The 15,777-nt window shown below is 29.2% G+C and overlaps 3 protein-coding genes across 3 annotated transcripts; all 3 read right to left on the reverse strand.

Moving 5' to 3' along the window:
• Positions 1-1,880: 1,880 nt before the first annotated feature.
• On the reverse strand, positions 1,881-3,790 carry LOC112690455 (zinc finger MYM-type protein 1-like). Its single transcript, XM_025564471.1, has 3 exons — positions 3,442-3,790; positions 2,042-3,374; positions 1,881-1,963 (listed from the first exon to the last, which is right to left on the reverse strand). The coding sequence occupies exons 1-3, from the start codon at positions 3,715-3,717 to the stop codon at positions 1,881-1,883; spliced, it is 1,692 nt and encodes a 563-aa protein (XP_025420256.1). The 5' UTR covers positions 3,718-3,790.
• Positions 3,714-4,525, reverse strand: LOC112690463. Its single transcript, XM_025564478.1, has one exon. It carries the CDS (start codon positions 4,340-4,342, stop codon positions 3,788-3,790), a length of 555 nt encoding a protein of 184 aa, XP_025420263.1. The 5' UTR covers positions 4,343-4,525; the 3' UTR covers positions 3,714-3,787.
• A 9,825-nt stretch (positions 4,526-14,350) lies between these two features.
• On the reverse strand, positions 14,351-15,774 carry LOC112690459. Its single transcript, XM_025564475.1, has 2 exons — positions 14,506-15,774; positions 14,351-14,420 (listed from the first exon to the last, which is right to left on the reverse strand). The coding sequence occupies exon 1, from the start codon at positions 15,570-15,572 to the stop codon at positions 14,571-14,573; it is 1,002 nt and encodes a 333-aa protein (XP_025420260.1). The 5' UTR covers positions 15,573-15,774; the 3' UTR covers positions 14,351-14,420; positions 14,506-14,570.
• Between the last annotated feature and the right edge of the window lie 3 nt (positions 15,775-15,777).

Raw genomic sequence — 15,777 nt, forward strand, 5'->3', positions numbered from 1 at the left:
AATTATATATATATATTTAGGTACTCGTACAAAGGTACCTCTACATTTTATTCATGCTTTATATTTTTGTTTTTATTACACAGTCTGGTGTTCATTCCATGTCATTCTACACAACACTTATATAGTAAAACTGTGACTATAATGTTATTTTTTTTTTTGTAAATATATTTTTTTTTAAATCATAATAATAGCAAAATATCATATACATATCAACATATCACATTTATTATGGATAAAATAATCATATGGACAATTAAAGTATAAACAATCATTATCTATTAAAAGACGTTTAATAAATTAATTTAAATTAAAAAATGTATCTAATACAAGTGCGAAAATGACATCTAAATCATATTTACAGTAATAAAATCCCTTGTACCCAACACATGCCTGCATTTCAGAATATTATTAGTATTCTGTAGTATAATTGTTAGCAGTACTCTATATTATATTATATTATATTATTTGATTTTACGTTTGTGTGTTTTTTAAAAAAAAAAGTCAAATCCTTTATAAATGATTTAACCAACCATTGAACAGAGACAGTAGTTTATACAGTTTTGTTGAGCGGTGACAAAACCAGAGCACTTTTAAATAAAGCAAAGGTTTCGGTACCAAGAATTCGACAGTTCTTTTGTAAGCTCGGTATATTCGAAAACCCAAAGTAAAAGAAAATATTTTTAAAACGATTAAAGTCTGTTCTGTGGACGTAATGATTCTTATTGTTGTATAATCATTTTCCGCGTCCTTATCGTCGCTTTCTCGTTGGTAAACGAATTTGTTCAGCGGAATTTAGGTTTTCATCGTTTTAAAAACGTAATAATTTTTCGTCTTTAATTGAACGTGTTTTCTTTCTTTGGTCTTTGGTCTAAATTACAGTGCACTATAACGGATTGTGTTATCGAAGGAAAGTTACAGTAACCGCTATACCGACGATATGTTCTACTCAACAAATCACGCATTTATATTAAATACAGCAGCTGTTGGTCTATGTTGTATTTTATGTTTGCGCGAGTCATACAAATGGTCTGCAGAGCTCGTGAACGGTTTTATTTTTATTTGTATTTATCGTTACTCTGTCCACACGTTGGATTACTAACAGGGGCGGACTGGGACCCAATCGGCCCACTGTTCTGCAAAAAAAAATCGGCCCCTACCGTACATAAAACCAAGATTTCAAAAAATTTTTACCTCTTCATATTTTTTAGTTTTTAAATTTATCAATTAAATAAGTATGTTTTTATATTTGGATATTGTAATTTAAGTTTAATTTTCTTTAAAATATAATATATATATATTGTAAAATGAAAATTTTTTTTTACTGATTTTCCCAAAAATAATTTATCATAAGAGTTTTTAAATCACTGTTTAATAATATGTATTTAAACTTTGTTTATAGAAATAAAAAAAAATTACTTCTAGACAAATTAACAAATTTTATTTAACTTAACTGTTCATACTTTAAATACATCTGTAGCATCTATAATAAATAGTACAAAATATAAATGTACAATAGTAAAATAACTATTTATTAACGACTAACATTTACACATAATTTATAACAGATATTATAATATTTAAAATAAATAATATTATATGGTTACACTTTGGTTTTTACAACGATAACATCTGGTTCATCAATGATGAAGAATTTTTTAGTATATTTAGTATTTCTTTGAAGTCAATAGCATCTAATATATCTTTTTCTATTGACATAAGCATGAATGCTTCAAGATGGTCTTGATTTAATGAAGAGCGTAAACGATTTTTAATTATTTTAAGCTTACTGAATGCTCTTTCACAATTAACCTGTGTAACAGAGAGTGTTAAAACAAATTCAACTGCAGCATAAAAATTACAATATGCAGGTGAATGCATATTTAATTGGTAATTAATTTTTGTAGACATATTAAGCATGATTTTGTATTATGATTATTATTGGAAGTTTTTGATTTTTCACACCCTATAAAAAAGACAAACATATTTTTTACTAAACATATATAACTAAAATATAAAAACAGTATATATTGATATATTTTACCTTTAACTTCTAAATTCATTTCATCATTTTTATCCCAGTCTAGAAAAAATTCTTCATTATCTTGAAACATATCATCATCATCATCATTATACATTTTTGAAGTATTTGAATTCAGAGGCTTTGCAATGTTATCATATATTTTTGAGAAATGGTTCAATTCAGACACTAATTTCTGATGGTTTATTGATGATAATTTTGATAAAATTTTTAATGCTGATTCTGGTAGACTGTTATCCTTTGCATATTGAAAATTTTTTGGTAATAAATACTGAATATCTGCTATAATTTCTCTATTGCTTGAAAATCTTTGAATAAAACTGCTTCTCAATTGATCAATAGTGCATTGAAAAACTTCTACTCTAAACTTATCAATAGGATTTATAATATGTTCATCTGAACACATTTCATCATAATTGCGCTTCTTATGTCTAGAACGTATTAATGGTAATTTATCTTCCACAACTATACTATCATTCAATTCAAAATTTGTAAATTTATCATTCATATTTTGTGAGAATTTCTCTGCTTCAACGACAATTGTATCAAAATTTATTTTTCCAATTTCATCAATTGTATTTTCTACCATTAACCAACCAGCCAAAAGATCTAAATTACTGGACTGCAAATATGATGATGTTGGTCCGGCTGAATCAAAAACTTTAATAAATAAATGGGCTGTTAAAATAACTTGGAATTCACACAATTTATTTTTTAATGAAGTTGCTTCATATATGGATTTTTGATCAAATTTTTTTGATGAACAAATAAAATCTAAAGCACTGACAATAGTTGTGTATAAGCAATCTTCTCCGTCGAAAACCCATTTAAGTGCTTTTTCTCTGGACCACCACCTTGTTTCCCCGATTTTTTGTAGCTTTCTAAGTTTTTTTACTCCAACACCTAAATTTTCTTGATTTTTCTTCCAAATGTCCATTCGTTTATAAGAATCAGAAAAGAATGTACTCAAGCGATTCAAGAACCCAAATAAATTCTTGGCTGCTAAATTGTCACAGGTATCACAAATACACAAATTTAGAATATGGGCATAGCACCAAACATAAATACTGTTTTCGTTTTGTTGCTTAATAAAAGACTGCAAACCGTTAAACTCTCCTCTCATGTTAGAAGCACCGTCAAAAGATTCACCAATGACATTTTTAAAATTTATATTATGTTTGTCAAAGCAAGTTTTTAATAGTTCATATAAACTTTTACCTGCTGAATCTTCTACTTTAATGACGGCAAAAAGGCGCTCTTTAATATCTGTATTATTTAAGTAGCGAAAGCAGATAGTGGCTTGGTCCGTAGCTCCAATATCTTGAGTACTGTCAAACTAAAATAGTAAAAACAATGAATTTTTAATTAAAAATAAGAAATATGTTGATTTAAAATTGTCATACTTGTATACTAAAATGCTGATCACCCATTTCTTCACGAATATGTTTCCTCATAGTTTCTAGTATACCTTCAATTACTTTATTAACAGTAGTTTTGGATACAAGTGTAACTAATGATCCTCTTCCCTTAGAATTTTTTTGCCGTTGATCCATATTTAATTTTCGTTTTTTACTTGACAATATAGCATTGTCTAAATATTGTCTTAAAATTGCATCTCTTTCAGCAGTAAATTTCAAAAGCTCCAAAAAATTACCTCTATTGATATTAACATCATTCATCTTGTACAGCCCTTCTGTGTCACCAGTTCCACGATAAGGCAAATTTTGCTTACCCAAAAATTTTATTATTTCAAATACTTGTTTTAATACATGAATTCTTTCTTCGACTTGTTTTTTTTTTCATATTCATCACATTACGGTTGATCAAATATTCAATACTATCATTACTTGAAGCTTTGACATAACTTTCAACAGCACAAATATGTACTTTGCTAATTTCATGAGATTCTACAGCTGCATAAATATTTCTGAAATTTGTGCAGCCAGTAGAAAAATTGGTTGATGATGTAGAGAAAGCAATACATATACTGCAATACAAGGCTTTAACCTCATTATTTTTAACACATTGTAATGTCAACCATTTTCGCAAAATGGGTTTACCTCTCTGATCTTCTCTATTATAAAGTTTGAAAAGAGACCATGAAACATTATGCAGTACAGTTGGTTGACAAGGATGTTGTTTCATAAAATCCATTTTTTGATTAATAGAACTTTTTTTGGGAATCACAAATGAATATATTTTTTCTGCAGCAATATGTTCCTCAACCTCAGGTAACGAAAACGAACAGGATACACTACTTTGCTCGGTTTGATTTTTAGCAGTTGAATACATCTGAACAATCATAATAAATGTTTAATATTAAAATAGGTAGTAAAAACATTAACTAATTAATAATAATTTATACACAACATAATAAGTATAAGGTAGATCTTACCGAACAAGATTACAAGAATACCTATCTAGTAATATATCATTAAAAAAAGTTTACTCACCGAAGGATTGTTTTCTACAGTTTTAACTGAGCAACTTTGTTGTTTTTTGTTGTGTTGAACAATCATCTAAATATTTAGAATACAAATAATATTAAAAAGTAATCACATATTTACATACCAATTATATTGAAAGAAAAATGAATCCAGTTAACCCGTTAAACATTTTAATTTACAGATTAGTAAATATAGATTATTAGATATTATTTAATCTGCAATTCAATTAAATATTATTAATTCAATATTAAAATCTTTGATGTAATGTATAACAAACGTAATTAATGAATCAGTACCTTGAAATAAGAATCTATAGTATACTAAATTCTTTATACTTACCTACGAATACTTTGTTAGAGCGATCCAATCCAAATTCAATTTTTTTTTGTTTTGGGTCATTGGCAACAGCTTTGAAATTGATCATTTTTTTTAAACGAAGCTTTTCAGCTCCACCTTTTAGTTTTTTTTTTCATCATTTTATGTTTTAAATTATAGCAATGCGATGTGCGAGTACACGACGCAATCAAAATTATGGGAATAAGAAATCAATTCGTATTGTGCATTCATACTATCATAGTGATAGTGTCTACTGTCTAGGCTATTATAGACTCAATACTGTAATAACTATAAACTATTTTAAGAATATGTTTTCCGGTATTCCCCAGCGGCGGTCGACCGCTGATAGCGCAGCGATTTATCATATATATATATATATATATAATATAATATATACATTGACTAGCGTATTACGTATACCATTTATTAAATATACATATACTATTATTTATTCGTATATTTTATCAATGGTAATACTCGGGGAATCAAAATTGTATACAAATAAACAAATTCAATTATCTGTTTCAAAAATATTTTTAATTCAATACACGTTGGGTTATTTCGCACCGGCCCGATGAATATAATATGACACCGGCCCACTGTGCAAATGCACAGTAGCACAGTGGCCCAGTCCGCCCCTGATTACTAAGTATACGGCAGAATAGAGATCAAAAGGAGAACATACAAATTGGATCACGTTAAAGATTTTTCGTACGTCTAAAGTACACTATCATTGTTATAATTCACGCGGGGACTATAGTCAAACTCGTGTGATTCGAACGAGTGCTCCAGTGTCCAAACCACCGCGAAGCAGTTTTTCTCGTCGTTCGAATACCATGTCGAAACAACGGTATACTAACCCGCGGTCACGTACAACACACGCACTTCAGTCCCCCAGGTATGGACGACCCCAGGAAAACGTTGGATCAGACACATATCACGTATAAGCGACAAAAATTCAGTGTGTGTGATAGAGTTCTGCGGTGCATGAGTGCTAATCGACGCGACATCTGATCTTGAATTGTCGACCGAAGAGATACGATGGCAATCCGGAGGACTTCACCAAATTATTGCCTGAGGCACAGTGGCATGGCTGGATTCCTTGGACTTTGAAATTCGACTACGTAAATGTGATATTTAATATTTACCGTAATTAGTGCTTAAACCTTAAAACGTTTGTTCGTGGGTCGTTTTAATAATTTAACGTATTACCATTGATTAAATATATTTAATAATAATCAATGGTGTCACCTAATAAGTAGATTTTTCTTTTTATATTTAGTTCGCGTTATCATATCTTACGAATATATATATAGCACACGCATGTAGTCAGCACGCAACATTACTTTTTGATACTCTACTCGCTTTTGGGTCTAAGGCTCGAATAGAAAACTATACGATATCGTATTAACAATTCCGGCAAAGCGAAGAAACATTTCGCGAAACGACTAAAGCGTAGTTAGTAGTTATTGATATTACCATCTGAAACAGAAACGTTATGAGCATATAAACAACGGAAATAAAATACAAAAACACATACATGCAGAGATAGTATCGCATTCAGATGGGTTTGCTCCTTCCATGGGTTCACGAGTTTCATTATACGCGCTACTTATCGTGCCGTTGGGTGTAGTGCACATGCGTGAAATGTGAAATGCTTCTTCGATAATTTTATAAATCAATAACATGACTGACCTATTGCTTTTAGTGTAATACATGTGTATGATGTTTATGTTCGGATTTTTATGCACTTAAAATTATTGTAATACGAGTATGTATTTATGCATTAAAAATTTCCAAATATGCAAAAAAAAAAAAAAATATAAAATATACAGAGTAAAATGTATTTTACTTTTATCATTAAAAATGAAAAATGTATTATAATTTATAAGTATTTAATTTTTATTAGTTGTTATATTTATATTTTATATTTTATAATTAATTATATTTATTAATTTACAATATGAGCGTTACATTGTATTGCAATAGTTTTTTTTATAATTCGATCAAACTTGAATCTAAAAATATTTAGAACAAACACAATAATATGGGTCGGTAATTTATCATTTATCTACCCATTAATTTAAATTACTTTTAAAAATGTTAAAAAATGTACGCAAATGTATTTATATTTTTATAATCCTAAGAACATGCATTTAAAATATAAAACAAACCATTAAATATACATAATAAAAATAATATTATTTGATTCAGTAAGGCTTTCAGTTCACATTTAATGGGATCAATAAAAAAAATAAATGCAATTTTATAAACATCCAAACCAAAATATACTAGTATGACGTTCAAGGGGAAGGAATGCGTAAAATCTATTTATACACGATTGTACGATAATACGGTGTATCGCAATAGTCTTGTGGGAACGTTCATCTCCGTATACAATATATGCACAATGTATACACCCCCTACACGAGTGGTGTCCCTAGACATTTTTATTAGGGGGGAGGGAGTAAACTTCATACATGTATTTACACTTATGAATTTTCCTAGTGTGATATAAATAATAAATAACAAACACTTAAATTAAAGCCCATGAGGGGGCAACTACTCCTTTTGCCTACTTCCCGTGAGGACACCTTTGTTTTACATGTAGGCATGGTTCAAAGGTTAGGCGACTTGAGTGCATGCCAAATGCGGGATTTATGGTGTTTTGATATTAAACATGATTTTTACGAATATCATCAACAAAGAAACGATATTGATGATCGGAAAAAACAACCAAAAGTGCACCAAGAACTCTAAGGCAAGACACATGTATAGTTGATCCCGGGAACTACCATATTCTGAAGAACCAATACAATTCTTCTTCTTCTTCTTCTTCTTACGGTTTATTGGGTCTTTAAGACCATCCCGTCTCATAATCAAGCTTCCATCCAACTCTATTCAGTGCTAAGTCTCCAATTGGAGTAACCTCCCATCTGTTCAACATCCTTTTTTATAACATTTCCCCACCACATTCTAGTTCTTCTCAAGGGCTTTTTACCTATAGGATTTTGTTCAATCACTGCATGCAATAGTGGATTTTGGCTCCTCCAAGCGTGACCAACCCCTCGTAGTCTTCTATTTCTACTTCTTAACAACACAATTATAAATTTAAATAAATTAAATATTTGAAGTAAGTTTTTTGTCACCCATGTACCCAATACAAATTACATGATTGGATGATTCCAAATAATTTCAACTATGAGTGGACGGCCACGGCAATCTGATAGCTTTTTAAGTTTTTATGTGAAAGAAAATTTTGTTAAGTACGCACTAGAATACTAGAGGCGCATACTTGAAATGAAAAATGTCACTTAAGATTAGATTTTTACTTATTTTTACCATACATAATATAATAACAATTTCTATCACTGACACTACATACATTCATTAGTACTTGATACGTGGTAGTTTAAGCCTTCAAGCTTAAAAATAATTATTTGATAACCAGTTTTGTTTTCAAACACATATTGCAACAGATTCACGTTTTTAAATATATTTTCCTATATAGCAGTACATGTTAAACAAAGAAGAAAACACCTAATTGATATGCTATCTTTTTTTAACACGATCGCTCGGGCAACACTGTCTAGTGAGCATTCCAGTTATCATATAGTTCAATGTATTTTACTCGTTATAGCCGATAACTCGTAATAACCATACTCGTTTTATACGTATATTTTAACATACAATCATATGCGCTCGTGCCGGGACCTAACGTTTTGCTCGTTGTAAGCAGTATCTCGTTCTAAGCGATACTCGTTATAGTGATTTCTACTGTATTTGTTTAACATACGAAATATTTAATGTCACGTTTAAATGTTGTGCGAGAAATACATATGCCTGAATAAATCATACCATTTAGTCAAAGAGATTTAAAGTTACTACATGAAATATTATGCGTTTATTATAATGAAACATTTCTAAAAATGATAAAATTATAAGCTTTATATTAATACATTACGTGTAGAGTGATACTTTCTTCTTATAAATATTAAAAATTTACTTTAAAAATAAAAATAAATTTTACTACACTCTCATATTTTCGATTGTCGTATTAATTATTATTCGAGGATTCTATATGGGTTATTGTATGGCAATTAGAGCTGATTAGGAGCGAAAAAATGGTGTACAAACTGTGAAAAATTTTAGGACACGTAAGTGTTTCCTGAATAAAATAATAAAATAATTCTCCAAGTAAACGAATGTTTACAAATTAATTATTCCAGTTTAATTTTCAAATATCAGTGTGTAGACGTAATGTTCTTCAATTTCGCAGATAATAAATGAGATTAGACGGTAATACATCGTATTTTAATTAACAATAACTATTCAAAGATTACCATATATTTTGCACTTTTTGTTTATTTCTCAAACGAATGTCATGGCAAAATATTTTTTTTCCGTATTACTGTGTTTTTACATAACATGCTTTCAATCTAAATCAACGGTTCTCAAACTGTGGTACGCGTACCACTAGTGGTACGCGAAAGACTATAAGGTGGTACGCGAAAGGCCGTGATAGAACGGAAATTAAAAATTCGATATTTAACTCTTATATTAATTTAAAAACACAAATACATTTTTATTAATAAATAAATAGTAATTTTATTGTAGTATTTTAATGCCTTTATGTTTAAAATAAATGTATTTTATTATGTAAAGTTTATATGGTTCTATTATTAGTGGTACATTACTGATAATATATTCAAGTGGTACGCGAAAAAAAAAAGTTTGAGAACCGCTGATCTAAATAATAGTTTGTATTATTTCCTTTGATAATATGTTTGATACCATTAACCGGGTTATTTATTGAATCATTTTATCTAACGTTTTTTTTTCCTTTGCTTATAGCAATTTTAGTGTTCCATATATCGTTAGAATTATTATTATTTCATTAATTACATAGATGGTGTCGTAATATTTAATGTCTGAAAATAATAAGTGTATGATATTATGCGTCGTTAAAGTTCTCAGCTGGACCTCCGTGACCCATCGTGGAACAACCTACCCGTATTTACTTGGATAAAAATATTTCTATCAAGAAAATAATCGGTTTCTATGCATCCGTTTTTTTTTAAAAAATTAGAAAAGTCAAAAAAAAAGTTTAAATTGTACACATAAGTGCATTATAAATAAACTTGGAGGTAAATGGTATGCAATTCGGATAGACCTCTTTAAGATGTGGCATGCAATTCGGACAAACCCCTCTAAGAGATGGCATGCAATTCGGACATTCCAATTTATGTTTATTTTTTTGGCTTGCTATTCGGATGCACCGTATTACAGGGCTGCATACGAATTGAGTCTTGTGTATTTGTGTACAATACAATACTTGTATATATAATTCAATGAATATAGGTGATGGTAGAAACTACGTTTTTTGTATTGACAAACATTTATCTGATAAAAATTGTATGTATTCAATTACAGTAGAATTTGCTTATTATGATGCCGTATATAATGGTATTTCGGTTAAAACGATTCCTAGCCATGTATTTGATTAGTTTTATATCTCACGTAGATGTTTTCGTCATCCGGATACAATAAATTTTTAGTCTGGTTATTAGTCACACGATTGCAACGTATGGCTCCACGTAAGGTATACATGTATGACTAGTAGTTTCTACTTATAAAATTCAAATGCGATCATTTCAACTGATAATTAAGCTTGACTATTAAGTAAATCTTAATTTTATTTTAACTGAACTCCGTATGTAAATAATAAATAAATCATTTAATTAATTGTTTGCAAGAAATACAGTTTAACAAGATAAAATTTGTACTACATGTATGTACTATTATTGCGGTTTCCTTAACCGACTTAAAAATTATTTTAATATAATATAATGGTATAGTTGTTTAACGTAATAAACGAAATACCAATATTCATCGAACTTATAACGAAGGTATAAAATTTTCCAACTTTAATATAAATCTTATTACACGTACAATAAATACCGATTGTTCGAATCAAAATGTTATCGGAATTATACGGTTTAATGCGTTGCACGAATATATAATATGTTAATCAAAGTGCTGATGAAGTTATAATGTACGTTACCGAAACGTATACGGTTACAAGGGCGTAATTACGGGGAGGGATATGGGGGATAGATCCCCCCATGAGCTGTATTTATATATTGTCTTAAACCTACAAATAGCTCAAATACAAACTTATAAATTATTACGAAACTAAAAAAAAAACCCCTATTATAAATATTTATCCGTAAACGTCTATGTTTTCTTTAATACACCAAATTGTCAAAATGTTCTTTTAACCAATATTGAAAATAGTAATGAGGATCCTAAGGTTAATACTTTAAAAAGATTGTGTGCTACACGATGGGTGCAGCATCATGATGCGGTAACAGATTTCATTGAAATATTTGCATTCGTAGTTAAATCATAGGTACAGAAAATATTCCTAATTGGAATGATTACACTGCAACGTAAGCTAATATACTATTAAAAACTATTGATTTAGAATTTCTTGTATCCTTACAAGTTATACAAGTAAATAGTAATTAATAAATATAAATAATTTTATTTTATAATAAAATATTTTTCCAATTGGTTTTTTCTTTTGGATTACCATTGTGTAAGTTGCTACAAAAAGAAAAAAATGATTTAAGAGAAGCAGTAAGCCTTGCTGAAGATATTTCTATTGTATTAAAAAATATCAGACTAAATTGTGTTACTGAATTTCACAAGCATTACCCCCACAAGTTTGCCATACAAATTTATTTTGATCCCCCCCCCATGAAACATTCTCAATTACGCCACTGTACGGTTAAGTTCGTATGCCTACAATATACGTAAAGATTAATATATATACTCGTATATTATCTACTGTAATACGTTTTGTGCGTTTTAATTGACGTCACAAAGATTTTTTTTCCAAATATGACTATTAATAAAGTTAAAGTTAACTATTTCGAAAAAATATATCAGCGAAATAATTTTCATAGGTACGCGCACGTGCATCCACGCAAACGTTGACTTATAGATTCCTTTCCTGACATTTCCGTTTCGATAGGACACAAAAGTGATTTGCCACTGATAAACTTTCCTGAACTGTTGACGGTTTGTCATCGGCTTGTCTTGCACTTCATACACGCGGAAATTATATTACGTCTAATGCACTACTATACCTTATTTATGGTTTATGCTTCCATAAGTTTGTTCGAATTAGAAATAAGCTAACATACCTACTACGTGAAATATAAAATAGTCTTATTTTACGTTACGTTCGTGGGTATCACGTTCGATTTCTATAAAATCCTTGTACACGTATAAAGCTATACATATAAATATTTACATAAAATTAAAATACTATTAATTCACTCATCGATCGCTATATCTCAATAATGACTAAACATATCTGAACTTTAAATGTTAAAATGATGATTTTAACAATTTACGATTAGAGGTATATATAAATCTATGTAAAAATGAATAAATAAAAATAAATATCACTTGAATATAAGTACTTGAAACAATAATTACTCTAAACTAAAAAATATATGTATCCCCCGGGCAGGACCAATAAATTCAGCTTCTTTACTATAATATAAAGCCAGTATTTATGATATTAACGAAATAGTTTTTGGACACGATGAGAGTTTGTCAGAGTATTTATTTTTTGTCCATAACATTAATTTACAGAGTTGGAAGATATATTTAGCGTAAACCCATAGCCTATACATATATATATGTACTCAGAAACATTTTTCTAATACCTTTTTTGAGATGAAAAACAGTTATTTAGTTAGTCAAATTGGATACTGCATAACTTGTAAGAAAAAACTATAATAAAGTTGATCGATTTTTTTCCCCGTCTAATCTACCGTTTTAATTAAATAATATTTTTATTAATACAATTCGATAGGAAACATTAATTTAAATTAAAATAAACAAGAGGATAAAGAAGCCGTAAAAAATATACATATATGTGTGTGTGTGTGTGTGTGTGTGTGTGTGTGTGTATGTTAGTACTCTGCATGGTCTATAATTTTAGGGACCGGACCAGACTGAAAATGTTAGCAAGGGACTGAATCAATTGCTAAATTTTTGTTTAGACTGGTTCTGTCTGAATATTTAAAATAATTTGTTAGAGTGAATCAAGACCGAACCGTTAGTCTAAACAAACAAATTTCGTACTTTAATAGTTTATGGCCTGGACGTGTTCTAATTTTTTTACTACCGAACCGTACCGAAAATATAATATAATACGATAGAGCGGACCAGTAATTCGAACTAAAAAAAAATTTGAATTGTGAAAGTTTTGAATTATACCACATAATTGTTAGTTGGTATAGTTGGTAGAGATTTAAACTGCTCGTGGATTATTAAAAAAATGTAAAAACTGATATTATATACATAGAAAAGTGCATACTATATACTATATACTACATTTATATATACAGTGTATATAAATAAAAATTCTAACGGACGGCTTGGCAGCTGAATATAAGCCCTTCCATGTCAACCGTACCATAACGAGAATAATGGCAAGCATTGTTCTTGAAAATATTTTCGAAAATAATTATTAATAGACACCAAGAAGAGCTCTGATATATATATATATATACTAAAAAGTATATTAGAAAATGGCGCAGGGCTAAAATACTGATTCCCTAAATAATATACGGGTTATTAATTCTAAAAAAAAATGTCTTTAAAATTTAAATTTATTTTCATTTAGATTTTAAACGCTCTGTAACCCCTAATCGTGACCGACCGATCCGGACCAAACTGAAACAATAATAGTTTAAACTAGGATCGAATCGAAATATTTCATACAAATATGAAGTCGGATTGAACCAGTCCTTGGCCAATTCTTTTACGATAAGAATGCACCAAATCGATATGGACAGAATCATCTAAGCACTAGTATTTGTGTATATATGCTATCTGATTTTGTCCGCATAAAATATAGTGTATCAATAATATATATAGAGAAGAAAAGTGTATATTATTTTAAAATATAAATGTTGATCGTAAACACAATAGTTTACATTGTCATGCAAGCTTGACACTATTCATCAACCTTCTGTCACTAAGTGAATGCTTAAATATAATTGGTTTTATAAAAAAAAAAAAAAAATATTATGATTTTAATTATTTCAAAAATATTTGAAATCAATCATTTGTAACAGTCTACAAATAGGGTACATAATTTATCAGTAAATAAAATGAATTTAATTAAAATCCTATACATAGAAAAAATGGTAGATAATAATTTTACATTTTTGTATTTTTTAGTCAAACAAAAAACATTTTGAAAAAAATACTGTGCAGAAACGCAATTATTTATACTTATCAGCAGGGCTCATAACTTATAGCTCTAAAAAAGGTTATTATAAGCGCAATAATATGCTCTTAAAAATATTCATATAAGCGCTTAAATATGCACTAAAAATACTAAAATATGCGAAAAAAAAAATTATTATTATTATTAAAAAAAAAATTGAATAATATTACATCGGAATTATTGTGGTAAACTATTATTATTATTAAAAAAAAAAAATTGAATAATATTACATCGGAATTATTGTGGTAAACGACTTGTGGTACTCATTTATTCTGCGATTGTTCTGTTATAAAAAAAAAATTATAAATTATAATTAATAATGAATAATGATACCTATATATTTTAAATATTTTTAAACATATATTTACCTTGAAAGTTACATTGAATAATTAGATGTTTGTACAAGTTTTCAAAGTGAAATGATCTTCGATTGTTACTTAGTAGTCTTGTACATTGAAAACGACCGCTCAATGTCCACTGACGTAATTGGTGCAAACTTAAAGTACACGAGATCATCTGTTGAAAAGTCTTCAGGAAGTCCAGGTTCAAGTTCTGTGTTCATAGTTACACCAGATAATATATTTGAAATATTTTTTAAAATTTTAAGACCGACATTTTTGTGGGTGACGTTATTGAGTTTATTAAAAACAGCTTTTCCAATTGGTCCTTGAAGGGTTTCAAAAACTTTTTCAACATTTTCAAATACATTTATAGCTTCAGCTAATGGTAGCCCTTGTTTTTGTAACTTGGTAATGGAAACTGTTAAAATTGTAAAATTGGACTTTATGTAGGCCAAATCTCTTTCAATACCAGCTTTGGAAATATATTTTTTGGCCTCTTTGATGCTAACAGCATCATCGGCGTCTAGTTTTTCGAGAATTTTACGTATGATTTCAATGTTTTCACAATAGTAATTCGAGGCGATGATCCACGTACTCCAACGTGTTATAATAGGCTCCGGTGGCAAATTTAAATGAGGAGCTTCATCTTTGAACAGTTGAACACGGTTTGGTGCTTTTCGAAATATTTTCTTAACACTATAAATAAGTTTGTCGACATTACTAAATTTGCCCCTTACTTCCTCTGCTACTCGGTGGAGTCCATGAGCTGTACACGTAATATGAATCATTTTGGAATAAAATGCTTTCAATGTATTACCAGCTTTTATCATATAGGGAGCGGCGTCGGATGTAAACAATAAAACATCCTCGTGTTGAATACCAATGATTCCGATAGATTTGTCGAATACTCTGCAAATAGTCGAATAATTTGTTTTTTCTAATTGTTCTGAATGAACTAAATATTGTTTACCCGGGTAATCTGCTTCAAGTATACCAACAATTACATTAGCAACAAACCTACCTTCAACATCGGTAGTTTCGTCAATGCTGACCCAAACTTTTTTACCAGACAGTTCAAGTTTAATTTTACTCATTGTTTCGTCAAAAATGTCATCTATGTATCTAAGTCTCAAGTTTGTTTCTGTAGGAACATTATTTCCGGTATAAGTTTCCAAAAATGTACGAAAGCTTTGATTTGAAACTTTATTCAGTGGTATATTTGCTGATAACAACGCAAAACACAAATCTTTACTGAATGAGGACTTTTTGGTAGAGTTGGTAACCAATTGTTGTTTTTTT

Source organism: Sipha flava, unplaced genomic scaffold (assembly GCF_003268045.1).
Source record: "Sipha flava isolate LNK unplaced genomic scaffold, YSA_version1 50567_pilon_pilon, whole genome shotgun sequence".
NCBI lineage: Eukaryota > Metazoa > Arthropoda > Insecta > Hemiptera > Aphididae > Sipha > Sipha flava.